General features: G+C 35.4%; 1 protein-coding gene across 2 annotated transcripts in view; it reads right to left on the bottom strand.

Moving 5' to 3' along the window:
• Positions 1-25674, bottom strand: part of LOC129789849 (hemicentin-2-like) — a 50829-nt gene that overhangs the window by 14687 nt on the left and 10468 nt on the right. For both annotated transcript variants that reach the window (XR_008750513.1, XM_055826926.1), the window contains exons 2-7: positions 14893-15022; positions 13407-13521; positions 13109-13202; positions 11379-11492; positions 2799-3002; positions 1371-1516 (exon numbers count right to left, since the gene is read on the bottom strand). Coding sequence is in view for 1 of the 2 variants with exons in the window: in XM_055826926.1 (XP_055682901.1) it covers positions 1371-1516; positions 2799-3002; positions 11379-11492; positions 13109-13202; positions 13407-13521; positions 14893-15022 (803 nt within the window). In the remaining variant the exon portion in view is untranslated. The remainder of the gene's footprint in view (positions 1-1370; positions 1517-2798; positions 3003-11378; positions 11493-13108; positions 13203-13406; positions 13522-14892; positions 15023-25674) is intronic.

The following is a 25674-nucleotide window of genomic DNA, read 5'->3' as shown; positions in this document are numbered from 1 at the left end:
CATATACTTTGCATGCAACAAAATACTAGCATCTAGGCAGCGAGTTTTTTTTTTATTTCAGAACATCTAAAATCTATAAATAATTGAATATTCATTTATTAAAAAAAATGTACTTCACAATTATTTAAATTTACTTTTCAAGTAGTTTAAAAAACACGTTTTAGTTAAATTATAAAGCATTATGTTTTTTATGTAAAAAATAATATTTTTCTATTATCATTTAGTAAAAGAAATTATAAAATAATATCAAATAATACAAAGAACCTCAAATTACATTGTCTAATTTAATTGAAGTTCTTTTTGCTTTAAGAGCATATGCTTCAATGATCCACTAGATGATTTTGTGTGATCTTAAAGAATTTTTGTGAAACTAGATCCCATGGAAATAAGAAATCCATTTAATTTTACCCAAAAACATTTCATGTAAAATTTTCAATAAAGTGCTAAGAAGTCTAAAATGAATAAACTCTTTTTAATTCTTATAAAAAAAATAGAATTATTATTAAAGTCATGTTCCAAGTTATTAAGTAAAAGTCAATCTTGTAAAAGATCAACGATAAAATCCTCAATTTGGGAATATTTTGTGTTGTATGTCACAAAATTGCAGTAAAATATGGGCGGGCAGGACTTTCATGATGCGATGCCGAGGACTTTGAGCTTGGAAGTTTACACAAACCAACGCAGACATTTTCAAAATACTCCCTTCAAGATGAAATGTAATTTTATGTACTTATGGCACTTTGGACGTTGTACATGGCTTTGCTTCTTCATCACCTCCGCATGCTTTTGCCAGACGAAGCTTGGGAGTTATTCATTAAGATGGTTTTCATGCGGCGTGTGCGGGGGATGCTGTACCCACGCTCACACCCTCCTCTATGTACGGTTATATGGTGACAGTGTGGATCCGTGGTTTTGAATACAATTTGCAGAAAGATAATTGAGATTCAGCACTTGTGGGTTAATTGACGATATTAATCTCCATGTCCATTTAACCTCTTTTACCAACACACCGGGGTTAAATTGCTATGCTTTTTAGTTGATGCCTCACGTTTAACTTTAATGCCCGGGGGGTGGTTTGCAGGGGGGTTGCATGAGACAAAAAAAATGTGATTCACTGCTTGAAGTATATATCCTCATATTGCACATTCTTAATTAAATCCACATTAGTGAGTGGATTAATTTCATCCTCATTGCATGGAGAGCGATTTAGCGTGCGGAAGAGGATTTTCTCGCGTATATAAATATTAGTTTGTTTGGATTTGAAGGCTAGCGGGGGTGGTGGTGGTATGAAAAAGCTCCGGAATATAAATGGCAATCTATGGGGGAGCTTTGAGCTTTTTGCATACACACAGTATGATAGGTTTTCATACCTTTGTCCGACGCAGCTGTCGCTTCCCTTTGTAGAATGTAATAATGGCGTTCGGGCGTGAACCTGTTGTCTCACAAAGCACCTCATACCGTCGATCGGCAACTAATGAACTCGCTGGCTCTATGATTTTCACAGACAGTGGTTTTACTGAAAAAAAAAAAACATCCCCAAAAAAATCCCATTCAGTTGGAATTATTCTTTGGAATAATTTAAATTTTCCCACCCATTCCCAGCTGTGTGTGTGATGAATTGCTTTGCAGACGATTGAGTGTCTTGTGTTTCGTGAAAAGAGTGTTTAATTGCAGAAAATGGATCCTCTCAACCCCACCAATGTGCTCTCCCACCTCCCGGCTTCTATAGAGGTCTAAGGGAGGCGCAACAATTATGCGAGGAAATTGACGTAAAATCGTAGCGCAAAAGGAGCTTTGGGGGGTGCGAGACAGAGCGAGCTTTTAATGGCGAATATAGAAAGTACAGAGAGTATTCTCCCCCTTTCCAGGCCCCTTCCCCCCTCAAAAAAGCATCTCTCTGGAGGGAAACATGAGAGACAAGACGCTTAACAAAAGTGTCGAGAACGACAGGAGTTGTATGAAGGAGAGAAATGGAGGATGAGGTAATTTTGCAAGATGAAGAGTTGGGTTCAATGTTGACACATTTAGGCTGGAAAATTTTGCAAAATATTCACCATGTGCACAAACTTGAATAAACAAAACTGTATACATACATGGTCTTCATAGGAGTAAAAGCGATGAAGTGAAATAATTTTAGCATATTGCAAATAGAGTTTTCCATCCTATTCCACACCCACACACGCTACAAAGAGAGGAAACTTTGGGTGCCTCATGGAAATTACACTTGGGTTGTTTTGCCACTTTGAGTGATTTCCTTAAAGAGGGTCAAATTACCCGAAGGAGACCCTCTCTCGCACATGAAGGGTAGTGATTTCGACTGGATATTAATTCTGTATTAAATTGATATGTCCCTTTATGGTATTGTTCAATAAAAGGAGCTTTTAAACCACCCACCCCTCTAGCAATTTGTGGGGGCGAGGGAGTTTAATTGCTGCAAAGACTTGGGGGATAGTTGAATTGCATTATATAGGTCAACATAAGTAGAGAATTTGATTAAATATCATGGAGAAGAGAATATCAGATGGGTAAGCTTCAAATATTAGATAGCTTATATGTATATTGTTCATATGTGGATGGAATTTTGCAATCAATTTAATATTGAATCTGACTGGGAGCTTTCTCAAGCTTCACTAATGTATTAAATTTCTAACTAGCACAAATCAAAATCTTTGCATTTCCACACACAGGTATGATTTTGAATTGGGAAATTTGATTTATTAGGAATGATTTAAGGAAATTGAAGGAGGAAGAGTTCTTGATAGATCCTAGAATATTTTAAAAAACAAAGAAGAACTTACACAGCAAATCCAGCACAAAGCTCCTTTCCTTTGCCTCAACAAGCTTCGTATTGATGGCTTGGCATGTGAAGACTGAATTGAGATCAGTTCTCTGGACTCCAGGCCAAAGTAGGCGATTCTCAATGACATCACCGCTATTCTGTTCGTATTGATCATCCGTGAGGATTCCGTTGACGAGCCACCGTACTGCCGGCTGGGGGCGTCCTACGGAAAAAAAGACAAAAGGACGATGGTGGTGAGAAATTGAGTGATGCCCCAGTTGTCGCCTTTGATTTGTGACCCAGCACGATGTGCCCTTGATTGCAAGACTCTCCCCCCAGTCGAAATTTATGACAATTTCATGCCACTGCCGATGACATCATTGGAGGAGTTTGCATTTGCACGAAATACTGTGATTTATATCATCATCAATATCGCGTTTATATTGTGTGCCCAATGCCGTCAGTGGGGTGATTGATTGGCTGTCTGTTCTCTGTGTTTTTGGACCCTTCAGCCGTATATAGACTTATGTAACTATCAATAATTTCTCCCTTCAAAATTCCTAACTAATCTCCTCTATCGTCTTTCGTCACTTTGATCATCCCACCAGCTACGTAGGAGGATACGTCTCTCAATTCTATATTTACATACATATAATTGGGAAAAACATCAAATACTACAGCCCCAATATGTGCCAATTATTATTTGTGTACAAATTAATTGCAGGTAAATTATAATTTTCTCTTTGATTGCGGTGAAATGCAACTTCCATTGCAAAATAGAGAAGATTCTTGTGTTCAAAGCTATGATGCATTACAAGTCGGTGAGAGCACATTGTGCACAGTATGTTTAGTATACGAAAGGAGTTTATTGAAACGTGGAACAATATGAAATACCTTAGTTATTATAAACATTAAGTTTCTGATTAAAGATTGAGGAAATTCGGGATATTCACGAAAATGTTCTCAAGGAATTCCAGAGAAAAAAAGCTCTGAAAGCCTTATATTTTCTCTTCTTATAAATTGAGACAATTTATTTATTTCAATTTATATTTTTTTATCTAGATTTTCAATGTTAAAATGAACCGAGAATATGTATTGTATGCCCAAGATTTCATTAAAGCTTTAAGCTCTAGTTGCTTTAAAAATTAATAGAAATGTTAATTTATGCCCTCAGATTTATTAACTAAATATTTATTAACAGTTCATTTAAATAAAATTAAAAACAAGCACAGACCCAGAAAAATCTCTTAAATTTTGCCAAAAAACTGAAAAGCTTGAGCTGTTTTATTTTAAAGTAAAAGCTCTGTGCAAAAATATTGGTTTGCTATCGTAAATTTCCGCCACATGCCTTTATAGCTTTGCAATGTGAAAAATTTAATTCAACAAAGCCATTTCGTCACCCTTCTCTCCTTTCCCGCCTCGTCAGTAACCACCCGCACCAAAATGTTGACTCAAACGCTATATATAGGATAAAAAAAAGAGTCTAACACATTCATTCATTGGATGTTATCAATCAGTTTAACGAGCAAATATGATGAAATAGTGGTATTTTCGTATGGGGGTGGAACGAGTAGCTCTCACCAAAAAAAAAGAATAAAAACTAGCTAGTATAGGTGAAAAATATCGCATCGAAAGCACATCGGACTTTCAAAAATATTCGCGATAAATTTACATGCACAAAGTACTTTAGCACTCGAGTCATCCGTCATAAATAAAAGTATTTGCTGTACAAACAAACGCAATAAATTTTGACTTTATAAATCTCATCAGATTCAGTGAGCGCGCGAATGTGCAGAGCTTTTCTGCAAGGGAGGGAGGCGAAATATGTATTTTTGGGGGAAAAGAGCGTGGATTATAATTCCATTTTACTCATGCGAACACCCATTTCTTTATGCAAATAGACACTGCTATGCATTATGGTAATTGTTAATAGTGATATATGAAGAGGAATGGGAACAGCTCTCCAATTAGCTCTTGCTGTTCATAATACAACACTACTCCACCATGTATCTATCCTGTGTTTACGAAAATATGAGCAAGTATTCGTATGTAAGTAATATGAGGGGGTGGTTGTATGAAAATAACCCACAATGTGGTCCTCTTTGGTATCTCTTTTCATATATATATGGTACAAATGGGGGTGTATTTGCAAGACTTCACCTATGAACCAATTTAGTTTTGTATGCATTCCTTCTGAGAGAACACAACCTTACAAACAGAATGATGGTTGGGACATTTCAATTAGTCATATCAATCAAAACCCTTGGACTTCCTCTCATATCAAGCTCAATGGAGAATTTCTCTTGTGATACATTTTATATTGAACATCTGAGGTCAATTTTTGGGGACATTAACAAAGATTCTTTTGCAAATTTTTCTTTGTAAAAAAAATCCAATAAATAACACGAAGAAGTAGAAGAAACTTCCTTAAAGTTCTTGACATAAAACTGTACAGAAGTATTGTTAATAAATTACAATATATCAACAATTTGTGAGGTGTGTTCAAAGAGAAAGTTAATTTAAGTTGAATTTTCATTAAGACTCCCTCCACAATGCTTTTCTTCCCATGCAAGTCAATTGGAAATTCTCTCATAATGGTGGGGCCCTCACCCGGCACTACAGTGCCAAAGAGGTTTTATACGTAATTCCAACAAGAAAACCACCCCTTAATGCCCTTCTGAGTACCACCTTCTTGCAATTTCTCACAGACAATTAACATATCAGACGGCAAATATTATTTATTCCTCCTTGACTCCCACATAATGGCGTCACAAAGGTTAATTTTCTCACCCCAAATGAAAATATAGTGTGTGTGTCTCCTTCATCATGGAGAGCACATTAAGATTGAACTAACAAGATATGTAGCATTCCCCACTATATACATAGAAGAACCTTTCGCTGCACCTCAAACCATTTTGCTTACAGGCACACTACTCTGGAGCAAAAGGAACATATCTGAGAGAGATCCAAAAACGATGGTACCCATTTCCTACACATATATGAATTTACATTAGAGATGCATAGAAAAAGCAAAGAGAGAGAGGAAATTGTGTGGGAATTGTGTATGAAAATGTGTCGACAAATGAATTTGAAATTGTAAAGCATAACAAGTACCTGTATTTACGACTGGTGTGGAGAAATTTGCAATAAATTCCAATATGTTGGGCGGAGATGGTATATAGCACGGGGTAAAAGTTCGCTTCCTCGCCAACCCCTGCATACCCGTGCAGGATGAATCAAAATCGAATGTTATAGCAAAAATATGCACAGGTTGAGAATTTTCATTTGGCAACATTTTTGCATAGTTTGCATTTCTGCAGAGAAACCCCGCATTGATGTACATGCAATATACTTTAGCATACCGTATTGCCCCAATATATACATAGCTATGTACAGTACACTCTTGTTCCTTAACTCAAAATACGGGGTGCACCCAAAGTCGAATATCACTACAGTGTTGTATTTTATTGTTATTTGCATTGCATCATGGCATGGGGCAAGCATGTGGGTCTGGTCGTGTCTCCGCTCTCCATACAGATCGTTTTGTAATATTTACTCAAAGAATCTCCTCGAAATATCGATCGACAGGGTATGAGATTGGAGAGTATACGCGGGGTGGTTGTATTTCATAAATATCTAATGGGCATGTATAAGAGGCTTTCACGGATTGCATATTGCAGCATATATAATGATGTTTATGATCATAATTTACTTGTGGACATGAAGCAAACCTGGGGGGTAGCAGGGGTTGGTGTTAGACGGGAAAATTCAGAGTATTTTAATACAAAATCCATCGGTAAACGCCTGAAAGGTGTTTAAATTATATTTTACAAAATACTACAGAACCCGAATCTACAACCACGTAATGCTCATTTCGGTGGGAGGATGCGGCAAAGAACATCCCCCGCAGGGCAGCACTCTGCCCCCTACCTTTCTCCATTACATACTTATTCCTCATATTAAGCATATACATATACGGGGAAAACTTTTCGGACTATACAGCTTAATAAGGCTTTTAGTTGAAATTTACAAAAATTCCATTCATTATTCACATTTTCGCATACATAATGCACATTCACCCCCATGCGGCGTGAGTAGAAGGCCGTCCTGTGCAAACATATTTAACATTTTACCTACATCCATAAGTATGTTTTCATGTTACCGTAAAAGCACTATTATTGTTTTATTAATTCGATGAAAAGCTCCTTTAGCTCAACATATATTTATGTTGCAACAACCAAATAAATATAAAACCAAATCCCAAAATCACACAGTAAAGAACCTTTTCAATATTTTTTTTTCTGGGAAACTCATTAATTTTTCTGTAAATTGCCATCAACAAGCTTAAAAAAAAACCCTTAAAACAAGGGACGATAAAATCAGCAAGTTTTTATTTATTTATATTTGCATAATATTTTGGTGAAAGAGTCGAAAATTCTGGTTGAAATGTAAAACATTTTAATAGTCCTTTATTAATTAATCACGACATTTTCATAAACCATTATTCCAACAAAGTCATCAACAATTTATAACCCACAGTTTCAGCTTTTTCCACAACATTTAATTCTCATTTTGCACATTTTACAAATAATTTCGATGTAGTTATTTGCAAAATTATAAATTTCTGATATTTTTTGATTTTTTTGGTGTAAGGTCTCCAAAAAAATTAAGTGAATTCAGGGATGAAAAAATTAAGTAATCATATTAAATACTTTAGAAATATAACAGAATTCTAGAGAATTAATTATAATTTAATTGATTTATTAATTCTAGGATATGGAGGCCTAGAGCTTGACTACAAATTGACCCTAAAATTGCATTTTGCCTGCTATTTTTTGCAACACTCCAAGCAATAAAAATAATTCCTTTCAGCATAAAATTATGAAAAAATTCCCATTAGTATCTTCGTGCCTTTTCAACTTCCCCAATTTGCTTGAAGCATAAAAAAATCCACATACTACCTCAAAAGTCGGCAAAAAAAACAATACTTAAATAAATATTACTATCAAAAGGACTCGTAAAAAGATAACAAAAATATAGGTTTTTGTGGTATCTTCTAGTTGCTTGACCTCTGCTGACCTTTTCGTTTGGCAATTGTACTCAAAATTTATTACCTGTATTTTTATTGGAAAAGTCACTGCCATTAGCAATGGGGGAGGGAGAAAATTTCCTGGGAAATTCTCCTGTATGTGTGGAAATTATTCAATACTCTCCTGTTGTGTACAATTTGTACACTGTGGCACCCTTAAGATTCTATTTTTTTGTGCCTTCGTCTATTTAGGTTAGTTTAATGGCAGAAATAATTCTTTCTTGAGTCTGAAAATGAATAACTTTCCTTGTATGTATCGGGAGCTTTGTGTTATGGAGTAATAAAAGCTTTAATGCTCCCACAGCAATATAATGCCCTATCCTGCCACATACCCACCCTCACCCCCGTTGGAGCTGCCCCCTCCCTGTCCCCCTGAGCCCCACTCGCCCCCTCGGGATCCCCTTAGCTTTGAGGGGTGGAGGAAAAGAGAAAGAGAGGAAAATCCAGCACTGAAATTCCGATTGAAGCCACGTCCCATTTGTTCCATTGCAATTAAATTGATTTCACGGCACAGTGCTTCGTTTCCTCTAATTGATTGATTTCATGATGAGTGTTTTTGCATTTTCCATGTGGCGTGAGTACTAGCAAGGGGGCGGGGGGGGGGGGTTGAGAGAGTGAGATTGGGGGGTAGTGAGGTACTTTGTACAAAATCCCCCATAACTTTCCTTCTGTGCGAGGGTGCTTTCACTCAGCACCCAAGAAAACTGTGGCGGCTCTCTTACTTCTTAAAAGGACGAACCGAGACTAGGGGACTATTGATTAAGGATCGAGGAACGATAAATGCTTTTAGCACGCTGTGAGAAAAATCAAAAGAAAGCAGGAAGTGGAACGAGATTGAACGGGAAGCAGAAAAAAAGAACTAGAAAGGGGATCTTGTAGAAGTATAAGAATGGTTTAATAAAAGTCCTGCCATTCCTCACAATTCTCCCAAGAAGATAATTTGAACTTGGCTTGCAAGAGGACTTAATAATTCTTTTTTTTTGCTCCTGCATGCATGTGCAATTAATTCTATGTTAAAAAAAGAGCGGCAAAGCAATTGAGGTGCGTTGGGTCATTTGAAAATCCAAATGGAAGGAAGGTTATTAAGGCACACTGCTATGAGTATAGCATTTATTAGCAAATATTTAACATACGACCATTAGGCCAAATGGCTCTTAACACATTCTTTGTTGTATGTTTAGAAACATTCTTATGTATGTGGCTTTTAAAAGTTAGCATTCGTGCAGAGAGGGCACGAGGAATGGACAAAAAACTGCATTCTCGCGCTCCCTAACGCCCCAACATTAAATGCAAACGCAAATTATGTGTGGGGGGGGGGGAGGGCGCACAAACTGCAACCCCGCGCAAAAGTTGTGTGAAATATGAATCCACTGTGGATTTTGCATTTTCCTGCTCACCTTTCAGCACGATATATATAAAAAGGTTTATCTTGACAAATTTGTGAATGATATTGCTTCATTGCATGATTGCGGTTTGAAAGGCAAAGCCCGACTTTACGTAATATGCCAAGAGAGCTTTTTTTGTGTGTGCAAGCAATAAATGTTTTGAGGTTGAAATATGTCAAAAGGGACATTCTCATGCAACGCGACACAAACTAAACCAATCACAAACGATTTTTTATGGCAAAGAGGAGAAAAATTTGAGTTCTTTCTTAAAATTTCCACCCTAATCAACTGTTTTTTTGTAATTTTTTTTTCACATAAATTTATTTGGAGTCTACAAACAGCAGTTAATAAATAATTTAAAAAAAAACTCAATTTTTTAACCTTTTATGCTCACTTTCTCTGAACCTTTGTGGTGAGGTTGTTTGAAAAAAAAATCAACCAAAAAGTTATAAATCATAAATATGATTAACATTTTGTATACTATCCTCGCACTCAATATCAGTGCCCTGCATGGGGTGAAAGGCTGCTATTTAATAGAAAAATCGCATGTTATATAGTTTGTATTATACGATAAATTTGCTATCATATAATTCGATGCAAAATTAATTAAAATTTTCACTGCAATCAGGATAAATGTAGAGTTATGAAGTATTTTAAACCAACTTTTTTTCAATTAATAAAATATTGAAATTATCGACATTGAAAATTGTATATAACTTTTTTAGATAAAATTTTAATAAAATATATGTACATTGAAAAAACATTTGGAGGTTGTATTGCCTCAAAACCGAAAGAGCTTTTAAAACTTTTGAATTGTTTTCATTTCTTTTAAATTATTTTAAAAATTAAATTAATATTTATGTACCAAAAAAAGGAAATATCAATTGAAAAAAATGAAGGAAAAATTTTCTTAATTTACATTGAGCACACAATAAAATAATTAAAACTTGCTTTGCATTAAAATTTCATTTAATGAATTGCATTAAATATTTAAAACAATTTGATTCGTCGGTATCATCGGTAACAATCACAAATGGGGCGTGATATTCTATTATAAATGCATAATATTTTCATAAATTGTGATTAATTAAAATATATATAACCGATTTGGAAGCTAATGATTTGCTATAATTTCCCATTATGTTCAATATTCCATTTTTGGTTTATGATGATAGAATCATTTAAATAAATTACTGTAATGATTTTTTTCCATAATATTACAATTCATGTTCCAACATTACATGTGTGGTTTTATTACCTATTTTTATGCATTTTTTTTGTGTATGACCCAATTCCCATTTAATCGGACGATATTGTGTTTGTGAGGAGGTGGAGTGCCACTATCAAAATATTCATTCAATGAATAATTTCTCTATTTCGTTAGAGAGAGAGAGAGAATATTTAATTTTTGCGCAATATTTTCGTTAGTGATTACAATTTGTTTTCATGTCTCCCCCAAAAACTAGTGCAACGTATATAAAAGTTTACACGGCAATTTGAGGACGTTTTAGCTCACTTTCTGGCACATTGTCCCCCTATTTTCATGCATTGAAAATTTCTCTACATGTTCTAGTTCCGCGTGAGAATTAATTGATTGCTTTTCATTGTGAATGGAAATGAATTTAAAATTGCTTTTCATTTTAAAGTTCCAAAAGTTTCCTTTTGAAAATTTTCTTCTCAAGTGAAGCTTCATTGAAGAAGGATTTTCATTTAAAGCTTTCACGTTGGGAATTTTGAGGTGAATTTCTGTGCAGTAAAATGAAAGTCTCGAGGGAAATTTTTAACTGACGAAATAATATTATATACACATACATAATTTTATATATCCTTTTGTGATGCAACGATCATGTGTTATAGTGGGATACAAATAACAAATAACATTAAAAATCGATTTATTTTCTATACGTTCGCGCGTCAACGCCATTCCTCCACATTCAAAGCACACCAAACTCACATAACCCGGCAAAAGGAGAGAGAGCGCTTTTTCTTTTCTTTACGAGCCAAACAAAACCCCCATCTGACTACGTAAAAAAATCCATTAAGTCCTCAATTGAATTAAGCTTGAATATTTAAAGGAGGGTGTGTGTGGTGAAGCATAGTGAAGAAGAGAAAAAATTAAACTTACCACCCACAACTCGGCACACTAAAATGATGTCGTCTCTCTCCTCAAGTGGGCCCAATGTTGTGCCATTGAGCTGCAAACCCCATCGATTGAGAATCACCGGGCGCTCTGGCAAGACTGAAATGGAGAAAAATGCTCGATTAAAGGCAATGTAATATTTTTTTCATTCTCCCTGCTTGTTTGTAACATAGAAGAAAATTTTCCTTTTGCAATTGGAATAGAGTTAGCAAAATATTTTGATATAATTCTCCCCATATAAGTACTAGACTTCATGTGTACATAATTAGAATTATGGATTGTAAATTTGCTTTTTATTGCGCAAATAAAGTGACGAGTATCACGCAACACTTTTGCCCACACTTTGTTATACTGTACTGACTACCATCATTTTGTATATAACACAGAGGGGTGCGTCAATTAGGAGTATGTAGTATACTAACTGTGTAACTATAATAGATTAGAAAATACTAAAAAAAAAAACTCGATATTTTATTCAAAAAAAATTTAAATTGTTAAAAAAATCTTGAAGATAAATTATTGAAATCCAACAAATATGATTGAGAATCTTTTAAGTGTCTAGATTTTAGAATCTCTTTGAAAATTTTTAAAGTATAATAATCTCTAAATTATGTAGAAGAAAAAGGTCACATCTTTTGATTAGAAAATTCTGCTTCTGATCAGAAAATTCTGATTTTAAGAGATTCTTAATTTTTTTTAAAGTTTAGACATATTTTTGGTTGAAAACAGTTTTTCACATTTTCTGGTTCCCCTGTTGATTTTAGAGCAAATCTGAATGGATTTTTGGGTCATCCCGTGCCCACAGGTGCATCAATGAGCCCGATCAATATATATGAAAGAGAAGTTTCAAATGTAAAAAATAAGAATTTTTAATTTTTGTGGAACATTCGTCTGGGCAAAACGGAATATTCTTCTGATCAAAAGCAGAAGTTTCTGATCAAAAGATTTGATCCGAAGAAAAAGGTGTATTTTAAGGTGAAGGGGTGGGATTAAGATAAAAAAGAAAAAGAAACGGTGTCTAATTTTTTCTTTTATTCAGACAAAATCACAGCTAAAATCAGAACAAACGATTTAGGGCTTAGAACCTTTCTTTAAAAGTTTTACATAAAAAAGCTTAACCAAGATTGGTTCATTGTATCATATTTAGCTCGGCAATTTTTCTTTATTGTCTTTGAGTAGATAAAAATGGCAAAAAGGGATTTTACGGATTTTATTTTCAAAAAAGTCGAATAAATTTAATTTAAGGGAGAATTTTAGAACTTTTTGTACAAAATTTCAAAAATATTGAGTTCTGAGAAAATCTGGGTTATAATGATTGTCATTCATTTCCCAAAATGACGCACCCCTTGCAAGTCTAGCAGTTCATACCTATATGGATTGTATGTAGGTAGCTCAAAAGAAAGGATGTTTCATGTTCACATAGTTAGAATGCAAATTGTCCTGCGAAAGTATTCAAACTGATTGAAGGAAATTCCTTGAATGAGTGCTTTCTCAAAAATGTATGAACAATTTGTGCTGTAAAAAAATGAATTTGTGGAAAATATTACAAGGAATCAAAGGCATTTGTTCAAGGATTAAAAGGTGGAATGATTTCTTGGTTGGGAGTGGGTGGTATGGGGTTGAAACCATGTGTGTATGTGTCTCATATTGACATGAACAATATTCTCGCTCGGCTGCCATTATAATCTTTTATGCCAGATAAAGCATGTACTTACTGATTATACTGAGGTTGTAGCGGAAGCTCTGCGTTTGACTGCTGCGGAAATCTACTCGACACCGGTAAACACCCTGATCGTGACGTTTGATGTCCTGAAATTTTTGCGATATTACCCATTTCGGTTTGGTTATGTGGGGATTTTTCTCACACACAGCAGGGGGGTGGTAATCCCCTTTTTTTTCGGGTGGAGTGAAAGGGGGACGGGGGTGGCCACCATATTTTGTGACGTGTGTGCGATAAGGTGGAAAAATTGACATATTGCAAGGTACCGTAATATGTATAAAAATGCTACGTACATCAATATCCAATGTAGCTGGATCGGAATTCGCATTGAATTTCGCACGAGGTCCAAATATTGCGGGAGATGACCAATGTCGACCCTTCGAAAGGGACACACCTCTCACATCAAAGCTGCAAAGAGAGAGAAAATTTAAGAGATTAGTGCTGGTGAATCATCGAGGAAATGTTGTGTGTACCACGCTGTTTGGATACTGAGATAGCACAACATACATATAAAGCTAATGGATTGATTTTTCTGGCTCACAGAGCTACAAAATATCGGTGTGTGGCTTTTGTGATAGGGAAGACTTGCGAGGGAGAAAGGGTTGGTGTGGACCGAAAGAGCTTGATGTGCATCCACCATCATTCCCCGTGGCATCTCACACTCTTTACATCTTTCATGGTCCATTAGGGAATTGCACAATGCCATTGCCGTTGAAGATATAAAATTGTCAATTCATATTTTTTTTTTTCAAGAAGCTCCGCCACGTGCTTGGATGGATGTTTGAGAGCATCAAGAAATTCTCTACTGAATGCCTCCGCATATCTATAATACTCCATACGCTCTGTGTCACCGTAAGTACTGCAATATTTATAAATTGCTTACACACATACCCCACAGTCTACATTCGCACCGGAGACTTATGACAAATGGGCAGCTTGTTAAAGTTAAGGGAGTACGTTTGTGAATGGATGGGAAAATGTTTTCCCTTCTATAGAAAACACCCCCGCGCGCGCAAAATATCGAGGATGATGTGTGGATGAAGAGGGTGTAAATTGGGGTAATTTTGCGGTGAATATGGTATTTCATTTGCTCTACAACCACCCAGTCCTCACCCCCAATACCTACTTACTCAAATCTCCCTGAACATATTAGGAAAAAGGCACCCACAGAAGAAGTTGGTAAAGAAATGAGACATCAAGTACACAATTCAAAATGAAAAATTGAACAATAAATTTTATCACTCCATTCGTCTCTCATTCAAATTAGTATTTTTTTCCTTCACCAACCGAATGGGAAAATTAAATTTCGTGTTTTGAATTCTAAATAGCATTTTCATTTCTATACATACGACTTCAATTATAAAATCACAATTTGGGAAAACTTTTTTTTTTTGAATATGTGGGGTGCCTATTTTAGAGAAAAGTTGGAAAATTATGGGAACTGAATATTTACTTTTTTTTAATTTTCAATCTTCAGACTTAATTCAATATTTAATAAGGGGAAAACTTGATGGAAAATGACGTAAATAAAAATGTCAAAAAGCCCCTGATGAAGGTCTGTAGATCCTTTGAAAGCTTGAAAGAAATTATAAAGCTTAAACTAAAACTAAAATCCCTTGTCCTTTATATTTTAAAATAGTTAAAAATTCCACCCCCTTGAAGTAACAATTAGTCTTTATTAAAAACTTCAATCCCCATAGTGTCCATCTCGCATAGTATGGACATGGGATACAGGAGAGAACTGGAGATGAATTGTAATTGGTGGACATTCAAAATTACCTGTATAGTGGAATTCCAACGTCGTCTCTGAACCATAGCACCATGTAAACTTTGTCCCTCGAAGCTCCCGCCAGAGGACATGGCAAGGATACACGATTCCCTTCCACGCCCTGCACATCAACAGTCTTTACTGCAAGATGGAGACAACACAAAGAGAATGATTGTTAGAGTGAAAGTTGTAAATTCTATGGTGCAAGTGGTTTAATAAAGTGAAAAAAGAGCATGATGCAAAATTTAATCAGACTCAATTACGATTCTAGTTTTATATTATGTATCATATAGAGTGGAAAATATGACTTTTGATGGTTGGGTAATTTGAATTTACTCATCTGGATTTACAAATTGCATGCATGGGTAAAATGTGGGGGGGGGAGGGATATGATGTGACACAATAGCATATTCTCTATCAGCTTAAATTAAAGCTTTCTACTAAAATGAACAAGTTTGAGTTAAGGGGTGGAATATTATGTGAAGAGGGATTTGAAAAATTATTAAAAATTCACCCAACAACCATATGTTGTCTTTAAATCAATTATTACTTCAGCTCCTTTAGTTCATTTATGTGGAATACTGATTGCAGTGTTTTGTGTATATCGTTACCTTCTCGCAAGCACCAATGCGCAAAGAAGTGTTAGAAATGTTTTCTTTTTTTCTTGCAAATACAAAATATTACTGAAATATTTCATAAATTGGCAATATAGTGAAGAAGTTTTGCTGGAATTTTACATTTCCACTCGAATTCTTTAACTTTTCTACTAATTTCTCAACTTTTACATGCAAATTCCACAACTATGAGTATTCTCAATTTCCACGGGTAAGCTCCACAATGTGTAGAGGAGCTCAATGGAAGTATATTTTTGCCGGTAACATAATACTTGCACTATATGCAATGATATATACCTATATTCGGAAAGTTCAGTAACTTTTCTACTACCTTCAAAACTCATTCTGTTAGCACTATATTTTTCATTTCCTTGTAGAATTGAAAAGGAATTTATTCATTTTATTGCAAATTCATGTGACTTTGTTTCAGTATGATGTCATGGAAACATTTATGAATAAACTCCTTTATGTAGTTGGAAGCTTAATTGCAATGCATTTTCGTTTAAGGAAAATTAAAAATAAAAGAGGGAAAAGGGGGAAATCATTTGCCCCTTTGCAGGTTTCGATCTCAAGGGGATTTGTGAGTCAATTTTTCTATAAAAGAGAATTTCTCAAAAACAGAAAAGATCAACATTCAAGTGATGGGTGTTCGTGTTGGAAAGGAAATGTGTAGGATAAATCAATCATTCAGCATATTTTTATGAAATTTTCATGTCATTGAAGATTCACACAGAGAGGGTACATAAAGTACTGAAAGAAATTTTTTTTATGAATTAATATGATTTGTTGGAATGCAAATGAGTTAAACTTTAAATTGTGGATTGATTTAGAAATAATTCAAGAAAGCTCCTAAATATTAGAAGCTTTGATGATTAATCTTTAAAAAATTTAAAAGTAAAAAAGTTTGTTTTCTGTATGTATTAAAAAATTAATTAAAGAAAGCTTTGAGAAAGTTCCAAGAAAAATTATTCAATAAAAAATACCTAAAATAAATCTTAAAAAATCAATAGAAAAAAAAAGAAATTAAAGGACTTCGTAAAGTGAAAAGAAAAGCCAAATGTCTCCGTGACCTGGAAACCTACAAACCCTATGAACGATTTTTCCTCACAGTGTTTTTAGCATCAAAAAGGAGCGAAAGCTCAGGCAACAAAATAAATAAAGCGTGTGTATATATTTGAACTTGGATGTGTATATAGAAAACTCATCAATATCAATTTCAAATTATTCATCATTAATGTTTATCTTTCCCTCCTTTCGTCATGGAGCAAAATCGAAAATCCTTGAGATTCCCAACTCCGTGTGCAATTTCTCTTGTTGGCAAAGTGGAAAAGGTTTTTCCAGCGGGGTGGCGGAAAATTTGACATTGGCCCCTTGGGGCTTTTCTTGCCATTCTGATGCTATACACCGCATCTCTCTCCCTCCACCCCCCATATACGAAACACTGTACCCCACCCACGCACCATACATGAACGTGCGTAGATGAGGAAATGAAAATAATGAGATGATATGGTTATTTCCAGACAAGAAACTGGTGTTTAGACTCTCAATTTTATTCTCATACTTTGATGGCAAACAAATAAAATTTTATATCAAGCAATTCTCCTTTTCAACCCCTCGCAATTTTTTCTTCATGCTCACAAACCCCATTCTATCTCCATCGGCAATCAGTGTGTATATGTGTGTGTAGTGGTGAAAGAAAAAGAAGCTAATTTACTACAACCCTTGTAAATTGAAAGCTCTCCTTTTTTTTCGAGGGGAGATTAATAAAATTACCTGAAGAGTATTGTTGAGGATGTGCATGAAATGCTTGGGAGATTAAATGATATGAAAAAGTGTCACTCAAGCATGTTTGTATTAAAATAAACAAGCATATTTTAATATCCACGCCCCGAAGAGCGTGTACGAGAGATAAAAGGAAAATTAAGCTGCAAGCTCGTGCTATTGAGTTTACCCGTTTCCTCACTCTAACTAATGCAATGCAACTCTCTTCACCATTAATTATATTGTTTATTCTGATATGTATTTTCCACATTTTCCAGCACACAATATACTCTGGCGAACATTGACACAAAAAATCCCTAAATTAATTTGAATTTATCAAAAATGTCAAAAGCTTTGGAAGCTTTAGAAAAATTCACCGAAATTTTATTTTAAAAAAAAAGCATCCAGGGAGGGGTTGAATAAAAACCAATTATATATAACCCCTAAAATATTCAAAAGCTCTCCTCTCTAATATATCAACTACGTCATCTCAACCAGGATAACCAGCTCGTTTTTTTTCTCATTTCGGGAATTTTCTCAGCCACACACAGCAGAATAATACGGAAATGGGAAACTTTTGCATTACATCGCATGAGTTGGAAATCAAGGCGTAATCAGTGGCGAAGGAAAATAAATTCCAACAGTCTTATCTGGTAGCCATGCACTCCTGAATTACATTTCACCCCGCGTGACAGTGATGGAAGATTTTCCCAGAGAGTGTAAGAAGCCCGCTCGACATGGGTATTGTGGTGAAACAATTTTGAGCATGTCACACAATTCCAATTTAGCCGCCCGTGAAAATTCTACACTATCACAACACATAAATGGTGTATATATCTAGTGAAATATTCCAATTAATTTTCATTGGATTCTGTTGCAACACAGAGCTTTCTATATTGTTGCTTTCGCACAGAACGTATTATACCTGATTGTGGGTACTCTTTGAGAACAAGGAGAAATTGGTTTAAGCTATGCGGCCGCAGAAGTTTCAATTGAAAGTTCAAAATGCATAATTTGGTTTTTGATTTACTTGTTAATTTTCCTAAATTATTAGTTGTATTGTCGTAGTACCAGAAGAAGGTCCTGATAAGTTTGAAACTGAAAACTTAACCAATTTTTATAGAAAAAGGAAGAAGCTTTAATAAAATTTTGGTTTTTAAGAAATTCCATAAACTTTCTTTGAATTTTGCATTACTCCTGCGTAAAATACAGAATAAATAAAATCATTTAAAATAATATTATTCATCCCCTAATTTATTTTCATACGTCTAAAGAAAATATTATTTTAACTCTCTGTCTGAAATACAATTAGGATATATTTTCAAAGAAAGCAATCAAGAACAATTGTAGGTGGTAAAGAAAGAAAAAAATCTCCATTTGGGGGAGAAGATAAATAAATAAATTGAGCTTCTTATTAGATGGCAATACTGAAAATTCGAACAGCACCAGCTCTCTGACCTACATTCACCCGAATTATCATCGGAATCTCATGGGGTGGTATTTTGGGGTGGTTCGAGAGCAGAAAAAAAATTCATTTCAACTCATATAAAATCCCACCCCGTGCGAACCGAAATATCTTCCCCAAAATTTACTTGCTCGATTAACCATAGATGGAATTTTCCTCACATGCAGCCGCATGAGGTGCGTGTTTTCGTGTGTAGAGCGCAAAAAAAGTATTTTCCTTCCTCACAGAAAAAAATAAGAGAAGTAAGAAGAGTACGGGGAAAAAAACTGCAAAAGGATGGGTGGAGAAATTTCCACTTGAAAGTATTCTCTGAATTTTCAAGAGACTTTCTTTTCACTCCAAAAACATACTTGTAAGACACAGTGAAAGCGGAGTTGACTCGGAAGATAAACATATTGATGGATATTTGCAGAGAAGAAAAGAAAACTCACAGCGCCATTGATATTTTTTTTTCTCTTTCCCCAATAGAAAACCCCCCGGATGGGGAGAAAAATCTCACGCTGACAAACGGGGATTCTCAGTGTGGGTGTATGTATTTTTGTACACCACCAAAAAAATCCCACCTATTTTCATAATTAATGAAGAACATTGCAAGGCCGTAACGCCACTTTTGCCCCAAGATTGGCGCAAATCTATTTTGGGGGACACACACACGCAAAAAAAGCATCCAAAATTTATCACATCCTCCCAGACATCCTTTTGGGGACAAAATCCTCGCACCATCTTCTGGCGGTCGAAGGATTAGAGCTTTTCGGTTGGATGTCCCTTTTAGTGAGGCGGCCTAAAGAAGGGTTAGTGCTTTCTTAGACGCGCCCTGCCCATCCTTTAGCGGGGCAACCCGGAAGCACATAGGGGAAAATATTCGCATTACAAGAGCTTAAGACGGGGTGAGAGAAAGCTCCAAGGACCTTTTGGAAATCCTGTTATTACTGAAAACAACTCTCAAGATAGGAAAGTGGTTAAGGATTCTAAAACAATGCATTTAGACCTTGTTAGTTTCCAAATCGATGACGACGATAGATTAAGGTGGATTTAGTTCCTTTTTAAATGTCCTTAAAAGCTTTATTAGAAAAAAAGAAAAATATTTCTTTTCATTGTTATCTGTTAGAGAAAGTAATAATTTTACTCCTTGTCATACGCCTAAGAGTCCAAATTAGTACAAGACTATGTTCCTTTATCTATATGACCACAAAAGGGTATCCCCAAGGACTCATAGGATCAAGAAGGACGAAAAACTGAAAATTTTTGAGTTGGGATTTTTCGCCAAAAATGTCTTATTTGAGCTCAAAGGAACCCATAAAAATTATTTTAAGTTCAATCAGCTCGCTAGATTGATCTTGAATCTTAAAGGGTTAATATGAGGGATACTAATATGACTTGATTTGGTCTAATATATTACTGATTTTGACAGTCAAACTAAGGAAAAGCCGGAAAAGCCAACATCTACTTTTCCTTTGTAAAATATTATACCTTGTTTTAAATTCTTTTGATATAGTAAATGAAAAGAATTTAATTTAAGGAAAAGTCTTTCCTTCATTTTTCAAAAAATAATAATTTTTTAAAAAATTCTTCAAATGGTAATTTTCAACGTCTCCTGTAGAGAGCTTTTTGAAAGTAATTTTTTGCATATTTCCCATCTTTTGAGTGCCATGTCGAATTGTTGAGGTAATTTCCATGATTTCGTTGTAAATGAATATTTAAAGTCAATCATAACGCGTCCAGTTATTAGAGTTGGTATACCACAACGCGGATGGGTCAGTCTATGCGTTGTAATTTAATTTGTGAGTAATATTAGTAGGCAAAGTCGATTTTTTGTAAAATTTAGCAATTTGACAGATTAAAATGCTTATATCTTAAGTTCTATTAGACCTACAGAAATTTCTTGACTAGTTCTGGAAAGGTATTGAAATAAGCTATAATCTGACATATATTTTGATACATTTCAAGGTCACCTCCAGAACACAAAATGGCGGATTTATGTTCAACAAAAACAGTTTTTTGCACTTTTCGTCCTGAAAGTATGATTCTAGAGGTTTCTGATGTTCTAGAAAGATGTAGATAATTGCAAAACCTTTAATTTGATACTAAGTTGAGTCAAATCGGACAAGCGGTTCAAGAGATATGGCTCTTAGAACTTTTCAAATTCAAGAATTTTTCAAATGGCTATATCTTCTAAACGGCGACATAGATTTTCTTCATTTTCGGACTGGTGATAGATATTGAGTCAGGCTACAACATATCAAAATTTAAAGGAAATCTATAACAGATGTTCGGAGATATTGCCCCTTAAAGTTAGGCAATTTTTGTTTTTGATTTTAGCGCCTCTTGCGGATGTTTTTGAAACTTGAAATGTTCTAGACAGTTATAGGGCTTCTCAATACCTTTCATTTGATACCAAGATGATCAAAATCGGTCAAGCCGTTCTCGAGTTATATCGAAAAAACACCTTTTGCTTTAGGCCGCCATATTTGCTAAACCGCTTGACCGATTGTCAAGTATGAATTGTTGATGAAAACGTCTCACTGAGCTATACAACATACTAAAATTTCAGACCTTTAGCTATAAGGGAACTGGTTGATGGTATTTCAAAATGGCGGACGGCGGCCATTTTGAATTTTAAAAATGCGAAAAAATTAAAATTTACACCCACATTTCCATAGAAAACTTCAAACCGGAAGTCTCTATCTATTACCGTTCTCGAGATATAAGGCAAAGTTTAGAGTCCCGGACGGCAGGCCGGCAGGACGGCAGGACGGCAGGACGGCAGGACGGCAGGCCGGCCGGATCAAAAATTTTCCACCACCATTTTTGGAATGTGGGTTGTCTGAAACGTGCTCATACCAAGTTTGAGCCCGATCTGAGGTGGTCGGTTTTTCCGACGATTACAATACTTGGTATGCCACGATTGTGGTATACCAACTAATAAGGCACTAATTTTTTTAACAAAAAAAAGGAAGAACAGTATACATTTGAGCTTTCACCGCATAGCATAATCCACAAAATGTGATGAATTTTTATGACGTACTTCACCCCACAAGATGTAATTTGTGATATTGAGGGGGAGGTGGGACAACTTTCCGTCTGTTTTCTCAGTCCTCCGCATTGTCTTGCACTTGAATTTTTTGTCTACATCCGCCCCCTCCTCACACAACGGGATTATTTGGAACGGTGTCACCGTGCAGTAGCGAGATTCTTGGCTCATTTTCCCATTTTCCACCCTCTTTCGCGAAGGGTTGCGCGCACCCCCATGACTTTGCAAGAGCGCAGAGAAGCTGCGATTATGGTGGATTTTGGGGTTGACGCCGGGGGACGCACACGGCTTCCGGGTTCCCCGTAGATACCGTCCATGGGGGGAGGTGTATGATTCGCCTTCCTCAAACCCATACTCCACGGAGGAGCTTTGCATGCGCGAATAGATTGGGAGGGTTGGTTATGTTGAAGCCGGTAATAGCAGGAGAGCTACCACATCGCGGTGCGATTGATGTGGGTGAGTGGAAAAAGGCGAAATTGCTTTGTTTGCTTATGCAGGTGGAAAGTCCAAAGCGATTTCTGGGGAAATTGATATTGCCGGCCTTCTGGCCCGCATTCACCTTTCCAATCTCATCGCCATGCCCGGTGCTATGTACATGTGAAATTTTCTGCGCACCCCATAGTTTCATCCGTTTTATACCCTCTCGTTATCCATCCCCACTCCTCTTCCCTTTTCCGCACACAAATATTTTCTTCATAATTCCCACAAAATTTCCACAACTCTCCCATGGAATTTTCACGTACATTTTACCCGTATAGTCTCCATGCGGTATGATTTAGACATGGCAATTTTCGGGTTCATGGGAAAAAGTTTAAATTCCACGTGGAAGATATTGGCTTTCAACCGGGAGTCATGTTTCGGGGGTGCTTTTTTGGCAACAAAACGGAATGATTATCTACTGAATAATGAGAAGGGAAATGGCAGGTGATATTAGTTTGAATTTCACCTGGTAGATTGTCATAATAACAATTTATTGGCTTTTGCAGCAAAATTGGGCCATATTTAGTGTAATTATTTATGCATGAATACACCTCACTCTATTGACTATATATATAGCGAACCTATGTATTATAATAAATATGTTATGTTTCGCAAAACAACGCTTTTGGGTTTGTTGTAAAATTTATTAATGAAAAGATTTAGAAATTAATTTTCATTTTATATGCCCAGGGATTAAGGCCACCTTACGCGTTGATTTTGCAATATTCTTTTATCTTTACTTTGCTGATTTTCTTTTTTTAGATAATCTTTAGGGAAATTTTAATGAGATCAGTCATATATAGCAAATTTTCCACCCTAAAATTTTCTTTGAGATTTTTTTTGTTCTCTTATCGAGAAATTCAATTTTAGAGGATTTTTCTTCTAAATTATTTAAGGATAACACAAATTATCCTTATTAGTAAAAAAATGTATTAAAATAATTAGGTAATATGTGGAAAGTAAACCAAAGTTTCCAAGCAATATAATTTGCCACAGATATTGTGCATAGTTCCAAAAGTTCACCAGAGATCAAAATGAATGATCTGTGGGCATAGAAATTCAAGGAGTAATGTTTGAGTGCAAGCCAGAAAAGGGAGTCACATCCCGATAACATGCAAATTCTTCCCATAATTCTCACCACAGAATCCTTGAGAACAAAATAAGCATCTCACCATAATGCTAACGACAGTTTTCATGCTCTCGGTGCATTTCCCAAAGTTTGCTGAAAGTCATTCTTCGAGGCAGTTAAGTGACGGCAATAGTTTGGTGCTGTTTTCCCGCAAAAACATTCCATGTGTACGGAGTTGGTTGCACCAGGAGGTGAGCCCATGAACATTTATTATCTCGATACGTGATATTGAGGTGAGAGAGCTGAAATGTGTGTGTATGTCTCCCCAAACATAATCATCAAGTGCGGGCGACTTCTTTGGCCGTTGCCATGTGAAATTGACTGTATGGGGTCGGTTTGGGAGATCAACCAAGGCTACGTTATGTGTATGTTGAAATAACACACGATAATCATAGTGTCTGGCGCGGGGGCCGGTGGTGGTGGAATAGTGCCCCCGGTGTGTGGCTTAATTCAGCAGCAATAAATCCAGTCACGTTACACAAGTATCCGAGAAATCCACAAGCATTTCATCAACGAGCAACCTCACCTCCCGACCGTTAATACAAATATCCAGTCCACGAACGTTCCGTCACATTATATTCCATACAGAGAATTTAAATGAGAACTATACGACCAGCAAAATATATACATATATCCAACAGTCAATGCACAGACGTCTGCTGAAGACTGTGGTGGAGCTTTGTTTGTTTTAGGAGCAAATGCTTCTTTAATTAATTGACCCAGAACTTTTTTTTCAGAAACTTATACTTTTCTCAATTTTTTAAAATTATTTTGGTGCAAAATTGTTTTTATCTAATAAGTTTTATTTAAAAACTTTTGTAAAATTATTGAGCCTGAGGAAAGTAATAAATGGTTATCTGAGATACAAAATGTAAATAACTCTAGCTTCAAAAATAATAAATTCCATCCAAAAGGGGTAGATTCTGATAAATATCTTTTCTTATAATTCGTCAGTTATAAGATTTTTGGTATTCCAGGAAATATCTTATAGGATTTTGACATTTTGTTTCTACCTTTAATCGTATCTTTGAAAAAAAAAAACTTTTCCAAGCCTCTTCAGAGATCTTTCTGACCATTTTCCTGAACAAATAATTTTTTCTTTTTCTTTTCTAGAACGACAATAGAACGATTTAAAAACATCCATCTGCCAAAATCTTACAGCAACTTTACAGTTATTAGAAAAGAAAAGAAAAGATGTTTATCAGAATCTACCCCAAAATTTCAAACTAACATAGGGGAGACCGGGGTAAAAATAGTCATTTTGGAATTTTCAAATGCCAATTTCTCCCAAAATATAAATCGGAAAAATCGGAAAAATTAGGGTGCAAAGCCCTACCAACCTATAATTTTTGACAGTAATTTGGAGGTTATCCGATCAGTACTTTAGGAGTTAAAAATTAAAATAGATTTTTGGCCCATTTCCCAAACTTTTGCGTATTGAGAAAAACGCGTTTTCCGAACATTTCCTTCAGCAGTTTTCCCATCTGATAATTTTTCTCACTAGCTGGATTAGTGCAGAAAATGTTGCCAAGGTGTATTCTTCAATAACTTTTAATGATTTTTCTCTACAATTTTTTGAATCAAAACATACCCCTTGGGGTAGATCTAGTCATCCTATGTAAATCATATGGGAGATCGAAATTTTTGGCATATTTTCTATTCATTTGTTGCAAAATGCCGTGTTTGAGAAAATCGCAAAATTCTCTGTTTTAGTGCGTATAAAAGTGAAATTCCTTGTCGCGGATCAAAAGGTTAGAAGTTTAGCTATCAACTACTATCAATCTCTCAGTTGGAAAATCATTGGAAATGTCGGAAAATTCGACCGACTTTATTTAGCCAACTGGTGACTATATTTACCCGCCGCGTTTAAAAAAAGTCAGAAGCGGAAGGGTTTAGGAAAAGCTCGAAAACTCATATTTCCCGTAGAGATAGAGAAAAGTGGTCTGAGACAAAGTTGTAGGCCAGGAAATTTCCTATAAGAATGACCTATCGAGGAAATTTTCTTGCCCTTGGGGAATCCTGCAGATAAGGATTTACGCAAATTGACTATTTTTACCCCGGTCTCCCCTACTTGAAAAAAATTGTTTTTTGATTTTTTATAAGATTTCCTTAATTGACTTGATCAACAATAAAAAAAAGTGAATTTTAATCTTTAAATCGATTTTTTACCATAACCTCCCCCAATTGTTATTTATTCAAAACCTTAAACAAAAAAAATAAATTATTAAAATTACCTAATTTAATAAAATATTGGCACAAATTCAAATAGCCGAAATTATTTCATATTAATGCACTTAAATCTACGGACGATTT

This window comes from Lutzomyia longipalpis, chromosome 2 (assembly GCF_024334085.1).
Source record: "Lutzomyia longipalpis isolate SR_M1_2022 chromosome 2, ASM2433408v1".
Lineage (NCBI taxonomy): Eukaryota > Metazoa > Arthropoda > Insecta > Diptera > Psychodidae > Lutzomyia > Lutzomyia longipalpis.
Note: the sequence above shows the minus strand (reverse complement) of the source record. Positions and strands in the feature narration are given on the sequence as shown.